This window comes from Schistocerca cancellata, chromosome 4 (genome assembly GCF_023864275.1).
Source record: "Schistocerca cancellata isolate TAMUIC-IGC-003103 chromosome 4, iqSchCanc2.1, whole genome shotgun sequence".
NCBI lineage: Eukaryota > Metazoa > Arthropoda > Insecta > Orthoptera > Acrididae > Schistocerca > Schistocerca cancellata.
The window spans coordinates 694,881,922-694,906,178 of record NC_064629.1 but is presented as its reverse complement, the minus strand read 5'-3'; the positions used below and the strand labels follow the sequence as shown (position 1 = coordinate 694,906,178).

The window sequence follows — 24,257 nt, the reverse complement described above, 5'->3', positions numbered from 1 at the left end:
AATCATGGAAAACATAAATATGAATGAGCAGATGATACTTTAAGTGCCAAAAAACAAGGGTAATCAAGCAGTTATGAGGATGATGAGGTTGTAGGTTTTATACCTAGGTTGGTACAGCAGTGTTATTTATAACTGTTTATGCATTAGTGGTTTACAAATTATGACAGTAGGGAGATTCACATTGTCCAACAATAAAGACAATAGCTCCAACATTTGGCTACTCATGAAGAGAATTCATCTACCATGTATATAAAGGGTGAAAGCGTATTAGAAAAGTTGACTTTGTCCTAAATTGGAAACAAAGCAGTACCTCAGATTGGGTAGAAAGAAAAAGAAGTTCCCTGAGGCCCTTAAGGACAAGGAAAACCTACATTTAGATATCCAGATGGGTATTGATTGATTGACTGATATATATATATATATATTTTTTATTGGTTCAGTTTCAACATACACCACAAATTGTACAAATGGTACTGGACACTTGAAAATGAAGTTCCAGTTACATTTAGTATCAGAAAAAAGTGAAAGTAAGGTACATAGGTAAATATACAGTACTTGTAACCTAAGTTTGTTTATAACTGTTCAACGATGGGGCCAACCGAGAATAGAGAAATATATATCATCAGCATAATAAGTACACACAATTAGGCACATATTCCTAAAGTCTAAGTTTACCAGAATTGTTTAACTAAAATTTATTTTTACATATTCAGAAATTCTTTTACAGAATGGAAACAGTAAATTGTTAGGATCACCTTTAGTTTACTTTTAAACATTGGTTATGTATTGCATCTAGTATCTTATTATGAAGTATGATACCAATATTAATTATGCTCTTCTGGTAGGATGCTGTTCTGGAATATGTTTGATGGACATTTTATTGCCCTCTGGTACAGTAGTTATGTAGATTTTTGTCCTGCATAATTTGTCTGGTTTGACAAACCAGTTGCTATTGAATAAGATAGTTCCACAGATGAATAAGCATTGACCTTCCAGAACACCAAGCTCAGTAAAGTGAAAGTTACAGGACTCCATTTCTTTAAGGCCGCAAATTATTCTTAGAGCTCTTTTTTGTATTCTGAAAACATGTATGCTACGAGCTGAGTGTCCCCAGAAAATGGTCCTACAGCACAGCAGCCAGTGGAACTATGCATATTATACCTTCAGTACTGTTGTTTTGCCTGCTGTATAATTTAATAGTACTCTTAAATCATAGCACATGAACGACAGTTGTTGACTAATTATTTACATGTGTGTCCCATTTCAAGTGTTGCTGAGCACACAGACCCAAAAATGTTGTCTCACTTACATTTTCTAGAGGATCATTTTTTAATCTTGTTTCAACAGACATTTGTGTAGAAAGGGGAGATAAGTGAATGTTGACACAAACTTTTTTTTGTATTTACAATGAATTTTTTATGGAAATTCTGAATGTATTTTCATAAAACTTTCTGAGCTGGATCCAATGAGCAATATATTGGAGTCATCAGCAAATAGGATAGTTATTTGGCAACTCTTATGTTCACGAGGTGTCCACATAAATCAACCTGTCCTAGTACTGAGCCCTGAGGTACATTGTGTTTTATTTTTAATTTGCTGGAAAGGAAAGAGCTTTTTTTCCAGTATACTTGTCCTCCTGAATATGAGTATAATGCCTTAACTGCTGTTCCAATATGCTTGGCACCATAAATCAAATATGCAAGTTATCCACAGGGTGCCTAAAAGCAACATTGATAAACAGTCTGCATTTGCAAGCATACTTCCATGTCTCATCTGTCATAAAATTAATGAAACTATGGAACAATTAAGAATTCCCACTTGACTAGCTCACTCTTATCATGAAAATAATCTTTTTTTGTCCTCAACTGAGGTCTATGAATGGTTTCCTGCACTCTATCATACCACCAAATGCAGATTAATAAAAAATGAAACTATGGAGGCATAAGTTTGCCAACCATTCAGGAAATCCTGATCTTGTTATGAAAAAATATGGGGTGTATTTGGCTACAAATGGGCTTCAATTAAAGTAAATGTTACCTGAATAATACGGGGATACTGGAATGGGAGAGACCAACAGTTTATGTAGCAAAACTGTGACAACAATGCACTTGATGAAATGCCCTCTATCTCCATCTAGCTGTATAAGGCTTGAGTCAGTATAGACTAATATCAATGGCATTAATATGGCAAAAATTTGTGATGCATCTTTATAACTGTTACAACCCTCACTTATTTGTTGAACACAGGGAACGTCTGTAAAAAAACAATTAAAATAGTCTATTAGTTCATGAACTGAACAGTAATAGTTCTTGGTGGAATATCTGTCCAAGCCACAATAGAAATTAATATGAAATAGTTGTTGATTATTCAAATCCAAACACCTTTTAGCTAATAAACAAAGGTTTATTAATCATAATTCCATTAAACCTAGCAGTGGTGGAAACTATAAGTTAATATTTCATACCACCTTGCACACAGTAAACAGTCATGGCAGTTAAGAGTTCCCAGATAGAGGTGAGTCCAATAACAGGAACATATGAAAAGACCACTGCTAGGTGACCTTATATTTGTCAGCTACAGAAGTTCACATGACCAGCCTGCAATATCAGTTGCATTCCTGCTGCAGGCATCCTTGCTGGATGAAAGTGATGTTACACATATTGATATGTTTGTATCTTCCATTAATAAATTTCATGGTGTTACTAAAGTAACTATTACCTAAATACACCCCTTTCCTTTGTGATTTTTATACTGAAATATTTAGCACCTTTTTCTTTGTTTTTACATTTTAAATTGATGCATTCTTTAAAATTTATACTTTTGCTTTAAATTTCACTTCCTTTTGCCAATTAGTCTTATGTTTCTTTGTGTGCATGAAATTACTGTGTTGTACCACCACAAATAATAAAAAATATATTATCAGTCACTTTAAAGTAATAGGAAAATTCATTGGTTATAGGATTCATACATTAAAGCATGCATCCTTGAGACACTCACTCATAGAAGAAGAAGAAGAAGAAGAAAGGTTCTTTTCCTATACCAGCATCTGGTATCTGATTTTAGGTCATGAAAGTGTATGTAGAACCAACAAAAACATGTACTATTAGTGTCAGAAACAAGTAAACACTATTACTAGAATTTTTTATTGAATATATCAACTAATATTTTTGGCTAAGGACACTAATTCATGATTTTATCTACATAGAGGCAGTTGGTTTAAACCCATTATTGTTTGCCAGTGACCTGAGTCACAGTAAAAACCTCTCTGTGACGTTTTATAAACTGTGGGCTAGGGACACTGTGCAGTCAAGTCAGGTTACAGTTCTCTGACAATGTTCTAGATGTGAAGTCTCTAGTGTGTAAATTCGGATACATGTCACATAATGTGGATTAATGCCATTCTTAAGCCCCTCCTTAAGAAAGGCAATAAGAGAGATGTCAGTAGTGAAGCAGGTCAGTAATTATTGACATCATTCTCCAAAAATTTTGAGAAGGTGATGTCTTCTACAATAGTATCTCACCTTAGCAACAGTAGTATCCTTAGAAAATCACAGTTTGGGTTTCAGAAGGGTTGGTCTTAAGAATGCCGTTTACATGTTCAATAACCAGATTTTGCAAGCACTAAATAATAAAATAGCACCAGTTGGTATTTTCTGCAACCTCTGTAAGGCATTTGGATGTGTGAATCACAGTATTCTCCTAGATAAATTTACATTTTATGGGATTGATGGTATAACCAACCAATGGATAGCATCATATATAACCAAAAGATGCAGAAATTTGTGCTTTGCAGTTCAAGCAAAATAGTCCAGGGACATAATTCTGACTGGGGAGAAATCACATATGGGATTCCCCAAGGTTCAGTCTTGGGTTCACTACTGTTCCCCATATATGTAAACAATCTTCCATCTAGTATATGACAAGCAGAATTACTTCTTTTTGTAGGTGACACTAGTATTGTAAACAATCTGTGCATACATACAGAAACAGAAGAAATGGTAAATAAAGTTGTTAAAAGTATCATCGACTGGTTTTCTGTGAATGGTCCCACCCTCAATTTCTAAAAAAACTAACGTATTCATTTCTGCACACTAGGGGTACAACACCAATGATAAGCATAACATATGGCAAGGAAGTAAAAAAATGGGTGGAAACTTCAAAATTCTTAGGGCCATGTTGATGAGAATTTAAATTGGAAAAAAAACACACACACACACACATTTTGAAACCTCTACAACTCAGTTCTGCCACATTTGTGCTTAGAATCATTGCAAATATTGGGGAAGGGACAAAACAATAAGTTGACACATTTTGCTTATTGTCATTGAATGTGATATGGAATACTGTTCTGGGGAAATTCATCTTAAAGAAAGTAAGTATTCATTGTGCAAAAACATACTGTGAGAACAATATATGGTGCTCACCCACAATCATCTTGAAGACATCTGTTTAAGGATCCATGGAACATGTTACTAACAAACTAACTAACGAGGTGTGTGTAAAACTGACAGTTCGCCTATACGCATTTTACTTGCTGTACTCTCAAGTAAAAGTGGAAACTGCATAACAGAACACCCTCTGTCTCTCATTCCAAGAGTAAGAATATTCTGGAAATACCAGTGTTAGCAAACTGTTTGTATGTCTCTATCCTGAAAGTATACCATGAGTGGGTTCATTGCACCCGAGCTGAGTTGCCTGTGTCATTCATGTCCAGCACAAATGTCAATGCCAAACAACATACTGCAGTGCTGTAGTTCTTAGTTCAAATAAATGAATGGGTTTCAGAGACTGTCTACACAACATTTCAGCAAATCCTTCTATTAATCTGACTAGAAATCAGGTAAATGGCATCTACAGCCAAACTGAGAATGGTGTAACAACAAAAAGAAGTGTGTTGTTTATTGTTAATATTCTGATATTGTAGTATGAAAATTATTTTTTCAAATATTGAAAAGAGTCACAGTATTTGACAGTTATATAAGCTGCTCTTTTTATTTCCTTCAATACTGATATTCTAAACAGCATTTTAAACTTTGTCAAAATGTGTAAACATTTTCCTTTTTAAAAACTGAATTAAGTAAAATAAAAAAAATTGCAAAAGTAAGGGCCATCATCGACACTAAAATTGCTAGAGATGGAGCATTGGCTCAATAGGTCTAAGATGGAAATATAACTGACCATGTTCTGTTCAATAAGGTATTCAACATACTAGTATTCTCCTGAAATTATGTAGCGAAACCACTGAAACATAAATTTGGATAATTGGACAGGGATTTAAATCCCACACCTTCTAAATATCAGTCTGGTGTTGTAACCACTGTACCAACTCACACAGTCAAATAGGTGAAATACGAACATGTGCACCATCCATAGATATATGAACTATTATTACTTCCCTCATTTTTCACTTCTTTATAGCTCCTTCAGGAAAACCATTCTTACCATGACTGGCAAACTTTTGGGATGTGTTATATTTACTATAAAATTATGAAAACAAAGACAAAAATACAGCTTCTGCTTTTTAACTCCACTGGTGGCTGCAGTCCATACACAATTAAAATTTCAAGCTTGTAGCAGAATTGTAAATTGCTTGCATTTTTAGGACACATTGAAACATTCAAGCATCACAAGAACTTTTCTGTTTTATTTTCATTTGTGTGTAGGAAATGAGTAGTGTTAAGTATCAAAGTAAGCAAGAACTATGACAACCACTTTGTCAGCACATTTAGTGAAGAATGGAGAATGTCCTTGTTCACACTTAATTAACTTAAAGAGTACCTGGAAAGGTTACCATGAGGAAATACTAATAACTGAAAATGCTAGTAAATCAAGTATCAAAGCCAATGTTGCTGGAGGCCATACCTTGTGTTACTTCTTGCAGTGAAGATACATTGAAAAGGCAAATCCAGTCTGCATCCAGACTAGGCTGCCAGTTCAGTTCCAGATCATACTGAAGTGTGTTGGATTCATGCCCCTCTGCAGGAGACACTGTGAGTGACACATCTGGGAAACCATTTCCAGCTGAAAACAGAAACTTTTTTTTTTCACATTCACCAAACTTCATATACTGGAATTTAATTTGTTGCATGTGGAAGTTTATCATTAGTGTTAGGAATAGCTCCTCAGTTGGCAGAAAGGTTTTTAATATGCATTCAACTAGCAGTAGTCTAGGGCAAATGAGGATACATATTCAGTTCTAAACACATAACTACCAGTCTCAGGTGTCTGGTGTCATTCTATATATCCACTTTCTTTGTGTGCTTCCAAAAGGCAATTGAAGTGGAATGTTACACTGGGAGTTTAAAAGATGAGGGAAGAACACAAATAGATAGTACGTTGGTGAGTGTCACAAACAGTACTCTGCTTCATGCTATAGAGAGGCAGAGCTGGGAAACAATTTTAAATAGAAGAGACAATAAGCTATTCAGTAAACATTTTGTAACAGAGTGAGGTGGGACTGTTCTGCTTGATCTTATGCCACTCCTGTTACCAATATTATTTTTTCTGATTCTTTTTATTAGTAATACATATATGATGGTTACATGAAATAACTAATTTTTTTGTTCATGCTGTGGTTCTCGGAACTTTATTATTCACAAGATAGTTTTCAGACTACTGCTGATAATGGTATAATTAGTTGTTATGGGTACATTTTATTAGAATTAATATTCATAATTAATAAGACTTGAAGACCAAATGCATTTCAAATTGCCATACTACTAAAAAATGTTTCTTTGAAGATTAACATTGTTCATTTAAAAAGTACAATTTCTTCATTTTTCAACAAACATTTTACTTTCTTCAAATTCACAATAATTTAAAAGTTATTCATTTTTAAAATTGTCATGTTCAAGAATGTTCATATCTCAGAATGTAATTCTTTCCAAAATCCAGCATCATAGTTTTGTAGCCTAGATTTTTCTGTTTCCAAAAATGTATTCCTTCACTAAAATAACTTGTTAGTTTGTTAATTATTCAGGTTAGAAGATTTCAGCTTTTTGAAACATTTTGGTGAACTGGTTTTCACCAGGAAACAGAATGAAGAATTGTCACAATCAACAATTGTTGGGAACATCATATTTTCACACTAAGAATACAAAAAATCATATCACATATTTGGCTTCAAAACTTTTAAGATATTACAATGATCTCATTTAATTACTATAGAAAACTGCAACTTAGAACTGAAAACTTTTTGTTTCAATTTAGTGTTACACTGGCAAGATAAGGATTTGAGTCCCATACCTTCCAAATCTAAGTTCAGCATGTTAAACACTCTGCCATCTCACTTGAACCATTCTTTCTATCTGAAGCCTTCTGGATGATCTTGTGTACATTCAGAAGGCCATAAAAGACTTGGTGGAAGCTGCAGGCTCTGAATATAAAGATGTTTGAAAGAACTTTGCCAGCAGTGCAGAAACATGAAATCATTCGAAACCTTGGAAACAAGATTTAGTTTTGAAGACTTCAGTTTATAAGCTTTGGAAAACAAATAATGTCTTAGTCACTGAAGAGTGTGAGTATTATGATGTGAACTGATTATATGTATCATAATGTCTCACAATCAAAGCTCTTCTCATATCTGTATCCCTCATAAAAAACTTTAAGGCCACAGCATTGAGAAAAACATATATGTATTAGTGACTTGAAAAAACAGTATGAAACAAAATCCTGGACTTTCCATTTTACATCACAATATTACAACCAAAACACATCACAGCTTACTTTGAGACTTCCGTGTCTTTATGAGAGCACACAACATCATCAAAGAGGCTCTTCATAGAAAAGACAGGTCACAAAGGATGGTACACTGATTAAGGCACTGGAATTTATTTGAAAGGTATGAGGTTCAAATCACCATACAGATACAGGTTTTCCACAGCTTCTTTAAGGCTTTTAAGGCAAATGCCAATAGCTTTCCTTTAAAAAAGTCGCATGTGTTTTCTCCCTCCCCCATGTCAAATTTCAGCTTGAGCTCTGTCTTTAATGATCTCGCTGTTGATGTGACATTACTTCTAGTTAACATTAAACTGATCATTCATGTCAACCACTTAAAAGATTTGCACAATTAGTGATTTAAGGCCTCTTTGTCTGCACTGTCACATGTAGAAAGCAGTATTAGTTATCTCTCATTCTGTGATACAGTGCTTACAGAAGTCGTGTAAAATTATCTCCAACAAAGCAATTTTATTGCTAAATTACTGATTTCAGTTAGCTTGCAACAATTGACATTGCAATCGTGATGATATCATATTTAAAAAGGATGTGGTGAATGGTTCTCTGTAGGTCTACGTTGTATCTTACAACAGAAAAATTTATTTTTAATCACAGCTTTAGCATTGATGGACATCACAACTGGGAAAAACAATTTATCAGTCCCAACTGTGTTCCCAAACATTAATTCTTACTGTAGTTCCAGTAGAATGTCTAAGCTCTTAATTAAATATCAGTCCCAGAATGATATCAAACATTGACTATGGCATGTAGCAACATCTGAAATGTGAGATACAAGTCTGACAGGATGGTTGGTTACTATAGATATGTGTACTAATGGCTGGGGTGTGGCCAGAAGAAAACCAAGTCCTTGTAAATAGCTAAGCTGCCCAGGATTATCTCTGAGATGTTAGAAAATCAGAAGGCCTGGCTGCATTTTTTAAGGCATGGCTGGATACAAATGTGGCACCAGTGAGCTAACTCTGGCACAGGCACTGGGATTTGTAGATGATTCACAATTATACGCATGATTGGACTGAGAGTCCAAACAAGAACAGAGTAAGAGGCAGACTGTGAAGGGGAACGTGAGAGTGTAAAATGATTGAAGTTGGTGAAGGCTATAGGGACAGCAATGCAGGTAGGTGAGGGAGAGTGTCTTCTTGAGATTGGTGTCAGTAGGACTGCTTGATCAAGGAATATCAAAGAATTTCCATTCACATACTTCAGAGAAGCTGGTATTAGACAGAAAGGATCCAGATGCAATGGGTTGCAAAGCAGCCACTGAGGTGGAGCATATTTTGCTCAGTAGCAATTTCTGCCACTAGGTGATCAACTCTTTTCTTTTTGTACTGACCACTAATTCGAGTGGATAGCTTGTTGGTGCTAATGGCCACATAAAAGAATTTGGAGAAGATACATTGAGCTATCGATGGAAGAATCTTACCTCATATTAACTATCATCTCCAACTCATTGCCTACAGCTTGTCTATATCAAAGACACAAACCGCTTCCTTCTCTGTCTTTCAAACATCTCTATCTCATTATCACTTGCATCCCTACCCATAACTACTGAAGCCATCTTCCTATACACCAGAATCCTCCATGCCCATGGCCTTGCCACTTTAAAACACTACTTGTCCCAGTGTCTTACCAACTCCAAGCTCATCACATCATTCCTTATACAGCTGACAAATTATATCCTTAACCACAACTGTCTCTCCTTTGAGTGGAATGTATATAAACAAATCCACATCACAGCCATGAGCATGCACATAGCACTGTTCTATGACAACCTCTTTATGGGCCTTCTTCTTCTTCTTCTTCTTCTTCTTATTCTTCTTAGTGTTTATCCTGCACTAACAGGGTATGCTTGTTGACGCATCTACCTCCATTTTGGTCTGTCAAGAGCATCTTCATAGGTACCATTGATGAATTACATTTCCTTCTTGATATGGTCCATCCATTGTGTATTGGGTCTGCCACAAGTTCGTCAACCATTTATGTCCAGTTGAATACCTGTTCTTGTAACCAAGTCTGCTTTACTGCATGTGACATGTCCATACCATCTTAACCTGCTTTTGCTTAGTATGTCTGAGATGGGTGCAACTCCAAGTTGCTGTTGAACGTTGATGTTTGTTGCATGTTCAAATTGGGTAAGCGCAACGGCGCATCGGAGCATGCACATTTCCATCATGTGGAGAGTCTGCTCATGCTTCATTGTTGTTGGCCAACACTCCAACCCATAAAGTGTGAGTAGGCATACTACAGTCTTATAAACATTTGACTTAATGTGTAAAGGCATACTGAAATCATGCAGTACATCATTCACCTTGTGCCATTTCATCCAGGCTTTGTTAACATGGGCACGGACACCCAGTAGACTTTCACCATCATTGCATATGAGTGAGCCAAGATATTTGAATTGCTCTACTTTCTTCAGGCCCTCTCCATTGACTTTGATGCTCCTATCAGTTTGAGTACCACACTCCATGTATTCTGTCTTTTTGATATTCGGTCAGAGGTCAGTGTTACCAACTCACTGAGTCCATTGCTGCATCTGTTCCTGGAGGTCTTCATGGTATTCATTTGCCAGTAAAACATCATCAGCATATAGGAGTGACCAAGGGTGGGGTGACTGTAGGTTGTATGACACAGTGTCCATACAGAGGATAAACAGCAGCGGTGACAGTGCTGAACCTTGATGTACTCTGACACTGATAGTAAAAAGGGGTGATGTTCCCACTGCACACCGGACATTGCTGGAGAAATTCCAGAACAGCAGTTCGATGTAGGCTTCACAGACACTGTGAGATCGCAATATGTACCAAATAAGCTGATGTGGGATATGGTCAAAGGCCTTTTCCAAATGACACATGAATACCCTTGTTCATTTAACAGTGTTTCTGAATAAGCAACTGAACAGCAAGAATGGCATCTGTGGTTTTGCTTCCTTTGATAATTCTGCATTGATTTGGGGTGATAGAAACAATTGTGCAGAGCCTCATGTCTATAACCTGGTCAGAGATCTTCATGGTGTGACACAGCTGTCAAATTGGTCAATAAAGCGAACATTCTGTCACCTTTTCTCTTCCAGATTGGCAGTGTGAAACTAATCATCCAGAGTGCTGGAACTATATCCTCATCAATGATTCTGTTAAAGAGGATAGTAAGAATTGTGACATCTTTGTGGCCAAGGATCTTCCACACCTCAGGTGGGATGCCATCAGTGCTAGCAGCCTTCTCATTCTTCATCTTTTTGACTGCTTCCTTGATCTCCTGGGAGGTAATTGGTAGTACAGGTCAAGCAACTGTATCAGCACTCAGTGTTGGAGAATGGTCAAATTCCTCATTGCTGATTTTGGGGAAGTACACACTCCATCTGTGGAGAGTGCTGAGAGGGATTCGAAGGGGTTGATGGTCTTTGTCCTTTATGTGTTTGACATGACCAATGTCCTCGGTGGCATGCTTTTGCAAGAAGATAAATTTTATTTGCTCCTTCAGGTGTGTCTAGTTAATAGTACACACATAGTAAGAAGATCTGGCTGCTGCAACGGCTCGCTTGGCAGCCAATTTTTGCATCTTGTAGCGTTGCAGATCTTCATCAGTGCAGGACTAGAACCATACTTTGAAAGCCTTCTCCTCCCTCACAGCTGTTTGCACATCTTCATTCCACTATTACATTTCTTTATTGATTGCTCATTTGCCTGGTTTTGTCCCACCAAGAATGTTATTCACTTCACAGTGGGCTTGGCTGGTAATGCTGCCCCATATGCCTGATACTGGCTTTGCATTCTGACATATAGCACCACTTGATTCTCTGCACTTCAATGATTTGGGGATGATTTCAGTTGTGGATATTCAGCTCGAGGTCCATGCCATGAGGCCAATGCTGGGGAGTAACCGATTCTGAGCGGATGACTTTTATGTCAGTTAGTAGCTTCAGGTTATGTCTTCTTGTAAGCAGATAGTCAATTTGTACATGTTATCAGGTGTATATGCTCCTTCCTGAAGAATGTGTTAGTCACCACAAGCTCATGTGCTTGGGCAATCATACGCCATCCTCATTGACAGTGCTATGCCCATTTCCACCATGACATTGGTCATACTCATTTCTTGCTGATCCTACAAGACCATTGAGGTTGCCTCCTATTACCAGATATTCTTCGAGATCAATAGTGCACAGATGGGTATCTAATTCTGTCCAAAATTCATCCTTTTCTTCATCAGGTCATACAACCTGGGGTCTGTAACAGGACTCAATTCAAAGTTTAGACGTGCCAGACTCAATTTTTACATTCATGAGTCAGTCACATATTCAGTATACATTTGTGACACTGTCCTGATGCCTATCACTAGTCACAATGTCTATGCCATTATGAGTGCTGCTTGTGCTGTTGTAGTACAGTTTCTATCCATCACCAATATCCCGGGCCTTTGGTTCTTTCCATTTGGTTTATTGGATATATGTAATGTGTACGTGCCTGTTTCTCAATGTTTCAGCTAATTCCTAGCTTCTTTCGGACATGGTTAAATGTTGACAGTAGCAATTCATAGATGGAATAACTTCTTTAGCCTGCCTTGTCCGGTGGTGGGTAGCCTTTGTTCATTTCTCATGTTTCCTGGGAGATGGGAAAGCATATCACTTGTGGGGTATGCCCTAACATTCATACCCAATTTTCGACCCAAGATCCCAAAACCATTGTCTAGGGCATAGTCACCTATGGTAAACTAATATACGCAAACAGCGACAAACATCGGTAAGCCCCAGCATATCAGCAACACTGACTGGCAACTACCAGCTGCTATTAGAGCTGACCAACAGGCCACAGCAGGGACACCGACGAGCTCGCCCATAGATGCACAAACAATCTGCCAACATTCCCTCACACTGTGCTTCCGGTATATGACCTATCAGACACAAGATTGATAACAAACCTAACTGTTGCAGGTTGCTGACGCTGAACGAGGACTCTGTACCAGCACCCAGCGCCAGCCGCCGAGCAGCACAAACGCACAACGTCAAGGTATCATGCATGATACCCACTACTAACAAAGCCTATCCTTGCACAGCTTATCACAGGCAGCGAGACAACCGCTACTGCTCTTACCAACCGACCTAACTTTCACAGAGGTTCTTTTCCCTTGGCTCTTGCCTTGGCACTTTTTTTCCTCTGCCCTTCAAACCGCTGTCCTTCATCTGATTTCGACCAATCTATCTCCAGATGAGCACGTATTAATGGTTAATCCTAACCAGACGTACGCAAACATCGCAGTACTCACATCCTGCGACACCTCACTTTAGTGAATACTAACCCTTATGCAGAGATGGCAGTAGACCTTTTGTGTTGGCCATCATGCCGGTGTGGGCGTGGAGAGGCTCCACCTCTATCTCTCCAGGAGCAATGCAGCCTGTCCTCATTCCTCTATAACCTCAAACTTATCCTCCCACCCTCCTTACATAGTCCTCCTCAACCCAGTAAATGACGTTCCTGTGCATTGATCTCCACATATCAGATAGATCAATAAACATTTGTTCATATCAAGTCCATTAACCACTAATAGTACTTCCATTTTGATAACTGCCAAACCTACTACCCTAGAAAGTCTCTCCCCTGGATTGTACATCTGCAGTGATGAGCAATCCCTTTCCAGAATACTGAAGCTCTGACTAAGGCCTTCATAGACAGGAATTACCCACCAAATCTGATCCACGTGTGCCATACTAATACATGTCCCTAGTCCTCCAATTACCCCCATGAACCAGCTGCAAAGAGAACCATCTTCATGACCTAACATCAGTGTGGACTGGAACCAGGGTTCAACTACTTATCATCACACCAAAAAATTAGGAACATCTTACCCACAGTCCTTACCATCCCTCCCAAAGTGGCATTCCACCAACCACACAATCTACAAAACATCGTAGTCCATCTTCGGACGACACCTGCTTCCACTTCTTGCCACATGGGTCATACGCCTGCGGAAGATACAGCTGCAAGACTTGGCTGATGCATCCACGCTGCACATCCTATTCTAGTCCCATCACAGGCATATACTATACTATGAGAAGCAAGGTCATCTACAAAGTCAGTCATATCATACACCAGCTCTGCCGTAACTTCTGCACAGCCTTTTATTTGGTCATGATCCACCAATCAGCCATCTATCCAAAGAAATTCCCACTGTCAAGTTGTGACCAAGAAAAGAGTTGACCACCCAGTGGTAGAACAAGCAGCTGAGTACAACATGCTCCACTTCAATCCTTGCTTCACAAGCCATGCCATGTGGATCTTCCACTGAATATCAGCTTCTCCGAATTACCTATGTAGACAGGATTTGCCCTTACAGCACATCCATTGATCAAACAATCCTCCTAGCCTCCATCTCTGCTAGCCCCTGTCCTGCACTCATCTCCTCCTCCCGCCCCCCTCCCCTCCCCCCCGCCCAGAGCTTCACTCATTCTACACTCACACTCTCATCCTGCAGTTCCTCCTTTTTCTGTTCTACACTCCTGGAAATGGAAAAAAGAACACATTGACACCGGTGTGTCAGACCCACCATACTTGCTCCGGACACTGCGAGAGGGCTGTACAAGCATTGATCACACGCACGGCACAGCGGACACACCAGGAACCGCGGTGTTGGCCGTCGAATGGCGCTAGCTGCGCAGCATTTGTGCACCGCCGCCGTCAGTGTCAGCCAGTTTGCCATGGCATACGGAGCTCCATCGCAGTCTTTAACACTGGTAGCATGCCGCGACAGCGTGGACGTGAACCGTATGTGCAGTTGACGGACTTTGAGCGAGGGCGTATAGTGGGCATGCGGGAGGCCGGGTGGACGTACCGCCGAATTGCTCAACACGTGGGGCGTGAGGTCTCCACAGTACATCAATGTTGTCGCCAGTGGTCGGCGGAAGGTGCACGTGCCCGTCGACCTGGGACCGGACCGCAGCGACGCACGGATGCACGCCAAGACCGTAGGATCCTACGCAGTGCCGTAGGGGACCGCACCGCCACTTCCCAGCAAATTAGGGACACTGTTGCTCCTGGGGTATCGGCGAGGACCATTCGCAACCGTCTCCATGAAGCTGGGCTACGGTCCCGCACACCGTTAGGCCGTCTTCCGCTCACGCCCCAACATCGTGCAGCCCGCCTCCAGTGGTGTCGCGACAGGCGTGAATGGAGGGACGAATGGAGACGTGTCGTCTTCAGCGATGAGAGTCGCTTCTGCCTTGGTGCCAATGATGGTCGTATGCGTGTTTGGCGCCGTGCAGGTGAGCGCCACAATCAGGACTGCATACGACCGAGGCACACAGGGCCAACACCCGGCATCATGGTGTGGGGAGCCATCTCCTACACTGGCCGTACACCACTGGTGATCGTCGAGGGGACACTGAATAGTGCACGGTACATCCAAACCGTCATCGAACCCATCGTTCTACCATTCCTAGACCGGCATGGGAACTTGCTGTTCCAACAGGACAATGCACGTCCGCATGTATCCCGTGCCACCCAACGTGCTCTAGAAGGTGTAAGTCAACTACCCTGGCCAGCAAGATCTCCGGATCTGTCCCCCATTGAGCATGTTTGGGACTGGATGAAGCGTCGTCTCACGCGGTCTGCACGTCCAGCACGAACGCTGGTCCAACTGAGGCGCCAGGTGGAAGTGGCATGGCAAGCCGTTCCACAGGACTACATCCAGCATCTCTACGATCGTCTCGATGGGAGAATAGCAGCCTGCATTGCTGCGAAATGTGGATATACACTGTACTAGTGCCGACATTGTGCATGCTCTGTTGCCTGTGTCTATGTGCCTGTGGTTCTGTCAGTGTGATCATGTGATGTATCTGACCCCAGGAATGTGTCAATAAAGTTTCCCCTTCCTGGGACAATGAATTCACGGTGTTCTTATTTCAATTTCCAGGAGTGTATATCCACTCCTTCACAGCACTATATGCTACACACAACTCACCCCACATGTTCCAGTGCTAGCTTGTTGGTTCCCCATCCATATCCTATACATTTGCTACTTTTCCCCACACACTGTCGTCAGTCTTACTTCCTCCAACCCTTCCACCTGCTTCCACCACCCTTTTCTCTCACCCACTCCTCTCAATACAAACCCACACACACAAGATGAGATGCAGTGCTGTTACAGTATTGTGTGTGTGTGTGTGTTTTTCAGTTAGGCCTGAAGAAGGATTCACCTTTGAGGCTGTTAACAAGCTTACTTGTTTATGTGCCTCCACTTATGTAGTAAGAAATTACCTTTACCCCTTCTAAAAAATTTTCCACCAAAGACTTCCCATTACCACAATTATTTGAAGACTTTTTAAAACCACTTGCACTATGAAGTGCATCTACATGGGTATCAAAATTTTTAATGCAAGATCCAGAACGAAATTTGGTTCATTGGGGCCTCCACAAAGTATGATGGAGAATGGTGAGACCCAACTCACATATATCTTTATTGGCATTAAGAGCCGGCCTGATGTGTACAAATCTGAAAACAATCATACAAGTGCGATCTCGAGGTACTAAAGGCCCATGTAGTTCAATTTGCGCAAAAAACTCAGTCATGGGCACCTTCGACTGCGTGTGAATAATTTAACACCCTTCCTTTTGAGCACAATGGATAGGCCCTGGCTCTGATTACTTATCTGTTGGAAGATCCTGGATGAACACATAGACAAAAACGCCCTAATGTTTAGCACCATAAATTTGTTGTTGGTTGTTTTGGGGAAGGAGACCAGACAGCGTGGTCATCGGTCTCATCGGATTAAGGAAGGATGGGGAAGGAAGTCGGCCGTGCCCTTTCAGAGGAACCATCCCGGCATTTGCCTGGAGTGATTTAGGGAAATCACGGAAAACCTAAATCAGGATGGCCGGACGCGGGATTGAACCGTCGTCCTCCCGAATGCGAGTCCAGTGTCTAACCACTGCGCCACCTCGCTCGGTAGCACCATAAAGCTTTCTTTTATGTTGCCAATGGTATTGTAAAGATAGGTAAAACGTTAAGCTTTGAGCATAAGACTCATTTAAGATTATTTCGGAAGAAACTACGAAAGTTGGCACGTCGATGAACTTAGTGACCTGACAAAAGCATTCACGTTCAGTCAGCGTCCCCGTATTTGTGAACAAGTCATCAGAAAACTTCCTTTTGCACATTGAAAACTCGTCACACTCAGTAAAGTACCGTAGCTGGAAAAGTCATTCGAGTAAGAATACACTTTTGTTGCCGCTCTTAAGTGTCCGATAACCTGTGGCCAGTGACTAGTGCCAGCTATTTCCGAAGCAAACGTCAGTCCTGTAATCCGTGGAGATTACTGAGCCAGAACAGTAACCTCTATAAATCAGGTTACTTGTACAGAGAATAGTAACAAAAGTTGTACTATCCTCGCTTTCTCCATGACGACTGAAACTGGAAATTTCTGGTAGGTCTGAGCTCCACTATTAACCGCAACATAACAAAGGACACGTTATTAATGAGGAATGTAGGTGGTGCAATCGTTGCAGTAGTAAAAAAGAAAGTTAAGCCCACAGGACCTGAAGATGTATGCAAGATTGTTCAGACGAGTCTCAGGATCGAGGATGAGCAAACACTCACTCTATCAACCACCAGATGTAACCAAAAAATCCAGGAAACCTCGGCTCACTAAGAGTTATGTTCCTTAATGATATTGCTAGAAGATTTTAATCAGCCAGCAATCCATTCAGACAGTTACTATGAGTAATCTGTATGACAAGACATCATGTAAAACAATGGTAAATGCTTTCTTTCTCTGTGAACCGCTTAGAACAGGTTTTCCTGAAGCCCAGTCATGAAGAAATATGTTAGATATAATACCAATAAATGGACCTGCCCTCTTTAACGAATGCAAAGGGCAAAAAAAAGTAGAAATTTTTACAATTTCAGTAAACTAGATAAAATGCAGTATTGTCATTTCTCAACTATGGCCTTGTAGATAAGTTATGGCTCATGTGTACAAGAAAAGTTGACCACGCAATGGATAGATATGTGCCTGGTAGAATAGTTCTTGACGAGGCAGTGGAAGAGGGGGAGGGATGGAGTGCCCACGGCATAAAATTTCTATAACGAAATTTCTAAGGAAATAACGACTACCGGTATTGTACAATCAATGTAAAACAGAGCACATGGCTGTAGACAGAAGGCTGCTCAATGAAACACATTTACATGTTGCAATGTGTGACTCTTTCAACAGCTAACAAGATCTTATCGAAAGCCTTCTAATAAAGAAATTCTGCTCACATGTAAAGGCTGCCAGTGGCACCAAAGTTACTGTCCACAAACTCACAGATGACGCCGAAAAGAAACTGGAGATGGTAAAACAAACGTTGAACCCAGTCTCAGACGTTATTTTAAAAACCAAGATCCAAGATTATTGCCCCAGTTTAATTCTCACACCTCCACATTACATGATCAAAAGTACCCAGCGACTTATTAGTGGACATTAATATGGAATGTGTCCACTCTTCGCATTTATGACGGCTTGATCTCTGCTGCGTACACTTTCAGTGATGTGTGGATGTCTGTGGAGGAATGGCAGTTTATTTTGTTGAATCCTGCCTAGTCGTGGAATATTCGATGTCTAGAAAACCTGCTTTCTCGGATCGCTAGTCAACAATTCAAACAAACCGTATTAATGAGTTTTATTACGAAAAGTGACTGACAATACTTAACTTTGTGTTAAACAGACGTGTCGCAAGCAAAGGGCGACAGACAAAATAAACGATTTCTTCAGTATAACAATTCCAAGTTTGAGCTATATAGAATGTACGACCAAAGCAATGAACTTTGACGCTTCTATCTAGTTACTAGTCTTCTAGCTGCTGTAGAACTGGGCCGCAGCCAGCCTCTTCGCATAGAGGCCGCTGCTGCCGCGTTGTCCTGGAGAGGAGTCTGTCAGCATGCAATTGGCTGACTTCATCACATCCCTCTCTGCTCTCTCGTTCCTGATTGGCGTGCTGGTGCTCGACTTTATGCCGTAACACATTTCTTCTCAAGAGTCGAAATCAAAGAAGGTAGTGATGTTGAGCGCTGGGGTCTGGAGCGTAGTCGACGTTATAACTCATCCCAAATGTGTTCTGCTTGATTCAGATCGGAAGTCTGGCCAGGCCAGTTCATTTTAGAAATGTCGTTGTCCACAAACCATTGTCTCACAGATGCTGATCATTGACAGGGTGCAATGCCATCCTCACACAAAAAGTTATCATACCCAAACTGTTCCTCTGCTGTATGCACTACACAGTGCTGCAAAATATTTTGATATTCTTCTGCATTTAACGTTATATTAAGTGCAGTAAGGTGACGATACCATAACCACGAAAATCTCCCCCATATAACACCACCTCATCCATGCTTCACTGTACCATGATGACAGGTAACATTCTGCAGGCATTTGCCAAACCCAGCTCCCGACGCACGGTCATTGTGCTAGCTCAACTGCTGACAGCACTTTGTAACTCACGAATGATTCCTTCCTCCGATTTCATACTATTTTTTTACAGTCACCCTCTGCTTTGCTTGTTGGTTTATGGTCGTCACTACATGAGATCTACCTGGTCTTGGTTTAGCTATGGTTGTTCCTTCGCATTTCGACTTTACTATCAAACCACCAGCAGTCGAATTGGGTACCTGTAGAAGGGTTGAAATGTCCCTGACGGATCTGTTACTCAGGTGACATCCAGTGACTAATCCACATTTGAAGTCACTGGTCTCTACAGACCGACCTACTCTGCTGTTACTGTATTTCTATTGACAACTCAGTACTCACTGGCTGGTTTACCTATTGTCAAATCTGGTGCTCAGTTCCTCATTACATAGGGGTGTCCGGATACTTTTGGTCCCATGGTGTATATTACTGTCAGGGCTTTGAGAAAAAAACTGAGATTGCCCCAGGGACCGGTGGAATTTCTGGCAATTTCTATACAGAAGCTGCACTTGAATCTGCACCACACCAGCCACTCTTTTCATGGGATTTTTTTTACTGCCTGCACAGCCCCCACACAACACATTTTATATTAATAGAACTGTTGTGAGCAACTATGTAACATTGCACTTCCAAAGCACTTGACTTTGTTACAGTTGTCTGGATTATCATCAGTGATGCATCCACTTTGACAACTCTTGACTATTCATTACAAACAATTTTTCTATTTTAATCATAATATACAGTGCATCCCTTGAGCAAAGGATTGTGCCCAGTGGCTGGATAGAAGCACAGGTCACATCTGTACACAAGAAGGGAAGCAGGACTGAATTTCAAAACTGCTGTGCAGTATCACTGACAGCCATCTGTTGTACAATCTTATAACATACTCTGAGCTAAAACATTATGAAGTCCCTAGAATAGAACGAAATCCATGCCACCCAGCATGGACTCCGAAAACATCAGTCATGTGAAACCAGTTTCGTGCTTTTTTTCACAACGCATCCTGAAAGACATGGATCAAAGCAATTAGGTGGATGGAGTATTTGTTGACTTCTAAAACAAAAGAAAGAAATTGAATCAGTATCACACAATGCTTATTTACGAAAGCACAATCATATAGGGTATCAAATAAAATTTGTGACTGGGTTAGAAATTTCGTAACAAGGACACACAGCGCGTTATTTTGGTTGGAAAGTCGTCTACCAGTGTAGAAGTGACTTCAGGCGTGCCCCAGGGTAGCATGTGGGGACCTTTCCTCTTCATCTATACTGCTGTATACAGACAAGACGCCGCGCGGGATTAACCGAGCGGTCGCCGGCACGGTAGCTCAGCATGCTCGGTCAGAGGGTTAGCTACCTTCTGTAATAAAAAAAACTGAGTGAACGGATCAACAAAGAACCTGAACGGCTGTCATCGGACGTCCGCCACGAATAAATTCATAGACCAATATAGAGCAAAATGAGATTTAAAAAAAAGTCGTCTAAGACGCTGCAGTCATGGACTGTGCTGCTGGTCCCGGCGGAGGTTCGAGTCCTCCCTCGGGCATGGGTGTGTGTGTGTGTGTTTGTCCTTAGGATAATTTAGGTTAAGTAGTGTGTAAGCTTAGGGACTGATGACCTTAGCAGTTAAGTCCCATAAGATTTCACACACATTTGAACACACTAGACGTTTAAAGTTACCAAAAATCTCGAAAGGTTCTCGACCGACTTACTGCAAATTTTTGCATGCTACTCTAATAAACTTTCGGAAGGACATAGCCTATATGTTTTAATACATAAACGTGTACATAATATGTAATATGAAAGCGTTCATAGCAAAAATCCCTAATAGTCTTTAAACGCTTTACTTCAAATTATTACACGATACGTTAATAAAATTTCAGACGCATTAGGATATAATTATTTTTTAAGCAACAATGTACAGGTTTCCTGTTATAACGAATTGCGAGAACCAAAACACTGTGCTGTACTAATGTGAGGTTTCGTTTTCTTTCTCGCAGTCAGTTTTAATTATCAGAGCGCACCCATTATACAAACTGTTTAAGCCATATATGTCCTTTATCCTTATATCTAATATTAAACAAAAATTGTATACACAACAATGTGCTGTTTCGTTTTCTTCCTCGCAGTCGGTTTTAATGGGTCACAGGAAAACTGTATTCATGACTCATCACATAACATTTAGAATACTACTACAGAATCTGAATCGTCTGAGTTTATCGTGCTATGCAGGTTAAAACTATGTGAAATGCTGTCACTGAAGCTACTATCCTCACAAATCCAGCAGCTGGAAACGTCTCTCAGATGCCGAGGATCCCAAGCGACTTACTATTCATTTTAAGCGACTTCAATTCCCAATCAAGGTTTCGTTTGGAATAACAACAAAAAAAGCTCAAGGCCAGAGAAAGAGGGAGGGGGGGAATGAAATGGACATAGAGAGAGGGGGATGCGGTGGTGACGGACACAGAAACGGGGAGATGGACAGAGAGAGCGGGATGAGGAGATTAAGAGGAATATCCAATTCCCATACATATTTAGCAATTGAGCAAAGCATTGTTGGACTCGCTATTGCTGTATATTAATAACCTGGCAGTGGAAAACTATATAGAAAGGGCCCCAAATAAATGCAAGGCAGCACGGCAAATAGTAAAACAAGGTGTTCAAAAATGTGTCTGAATTCTTAAGGGACCAAACTGCTGAGGTCATCGGTCCCTAGTCTTGCACACTACTTAAACTAACTTATGCTAAGAACAACACGCACACCAATGCCCAAGGGAGGACGGGAACCTTCGACGGGGGAAGCCGAATAAAACAAGGGGACACACCAAAATGCTCACAAGCAACAAGGAACTAACCACTTGTTTTGATATCGTTTTCAGTTGCGAGTGCTGCGAAGTCTGGAAAATAAAATTTCAAACGGCAATTGTAAGAAGAAGAAGAACGCCAAAAATGCAACCAAAACACAGCATGTAGAACAACATCCACGAAACCTGCCACTGAAGATGCCTTGCAAAGAATAATGGCGAAACGCGTATGGCAAGAAAACCTGTGTTTCACTCAGTTATAATTAGCCGCTCCAAAAGTAAAAATTATCAGCATACACTAACATTATACGCAACTGATGACGACAGGACCACAAATGTTAATGTTCCGTGAGTATTTCCTGACTAATACAAAAGCCACTAAATCCAAAGCGTCGGTCTGTCGTTTATTCTGGCTGTGAGACACAAGGTGTGGGCGACTTTTTGATGATTTGGGAAAAGGAGAGCAGGCAAGTATGGGGGGAGGGGCACTTTAGGTCCTTACCCGAGGGTCCCATTGACCAGACTGACCTCAGACTGGTAGACGCTTAAAATGGTCGAAAATGCTACTTGCAAAGTTTCAAAAACCAGTATTAAGTGAGATATATGGGAATATACTAGAGCTCCTACGTATGGCGCTCATGGAGACCGCGAAGAAGAAGGAGGAGAAGGAGTAGGTGGTGGTGGTGGAGGAGATTATTGTTTAATGTCCTGTCGACAGCGAGGTCATTAGAGACCGAGCACAAATTCGGATAAGGGAGGGTTGGAGGAGGAAATCGAAGTGCCATTTTGATGGAACCATCCAGCATTTACCTTAAGCAATTTAGGGAAATTATGGAAAACACAGATCAGGATGACCGAACGCGAGTTTGATCCGTCATCCTCCCGAATGCGAGGCCAGTGTGCTAGCCACTGCGCTACCCCGCTCGGTAGGACCACAAAGACAGGTTTGGACTAATTACAGTGTAAACTTATTCATTTAAGCAGTCATTCTTCTCACGCACCGTAGGAGAATGAAAGGGGAAGAAACACTAATATGCACTACCGTATAACGAGAATTACCCTGTCCCACGCACTTCACAGTGGTTTGCAGAGAAATGAGTCTTTTTGGTAGTAGTTTCATACTGGTAACTTCAAGTCTCGTCGCCTGTTTTTGATTGTTTCAAGACAAGAATTGTCCACATTTTGCATTTCCGTCAAGACACAGCAAGTGCAAATGTGATGCACGAGTTGAACATCATCCCAAAGAAGTACTTTTCTGACAGTTTCAGATGGTTTTATGAACGTTCTGTGCCTTGTACTCAAGTGGGGGAGACTATGTACAGCACCTGAAACATTAAAACAACCATCTGAACTTTTCTCTAGTTTTAATTTTTTTTAGTTACCCAATCTCAGACTCATGGGGCATGTTTTCGTTCCACTCGATATCTACGTACATTAATACTCATAACTATTTTTATCGCATTACTGGTGACTTGTGACTCACTAATCCTGTACTCCAAAGCTAACATGTTTTTACGTTTTTTGGAGGGTGCAGTTTTACATTCCACTGCATTAAGAGCTAGTGCAAGTCTTAACTGATATATTTGCGAGATCTTACTAGACAGAATTTCCTCATACATAACTGCATCATAAATAATAGTGTTTTCCAGTTTTCGTTTGTGTCGGAAAGTAACCGATTTTGTGACATGTTATAAGTTCCTAACCAGGAGCAAATTATTTAGTCTCACCTGTGTGCTTTGGTAGTTTAGTTTTTGGTTCTCTGCATGTTAATCTAATTTACCAGACACAGCTCTTGTGTTTTCATCAGTGACTGCAGTAGAGTTCCACAGTGCGCGTCGATAGTCATAGTATAGTTTTCCACAGCCTCTAGTATGGATAGGGTTTGTGACTGCTGTGTGTCAATGTGTGCAAAGTTTGCGACACTTCGCTGTCAGCTCCAGGCCGTGCTGGCTTCGGTTACACAGCTTGAGGCTGCAGTGGATGGGAATCACTGTTGTGGACTGGCCGTGGTGATCCAATATATGTCCAGCACAACCAGTGAGTCTTCCAATTGGTCCACAACAGTGCCTAGTGCAGTTACTGGTCACATAGATGTTGACCCCTCACACGTGGTCAAGTGGGAGGTTGCCTCGAGGTGTGGCAGACTGTGAAAGACTACATGGGGAGCTGAACGTAAGGTATTCCTTGTTAGTCTGACAATCACGTTCCAGGTGCTGTCTGTGGCTATCAGTGTCTCTCAGCCAGATTCAGTCGCTAGTCCAGTTTCAAAGGAAACCTCTCAGTCTGCAA

At 40.8% G+C, this 24,257-nt stretch overlaps 1 protein-coding gene across 1 annotated transcript in view; it reads right to left on the bottom strand.

Moving 5' to 3' along the window:
• Positions 1 to 24,257, bottom strand: part of LOC126183768 (PI-PLC X domain-containing protein 1-like) — a 77,966-nt gene that overhangs the window by 42,262 nt on the left and 11,447 nt on the right. Inside the window, exon 2 of the mRNA XM_049926001.1 lies at positions 5,863 to 6,021. Coding sequence (XP_049781958.1) covers positions 5,863 to 6,021 — 159 coding nt within the window. The remainder of the gene's footprint in view (positions 1 to 5,862; positions 6,022 to 24,257) is intronic.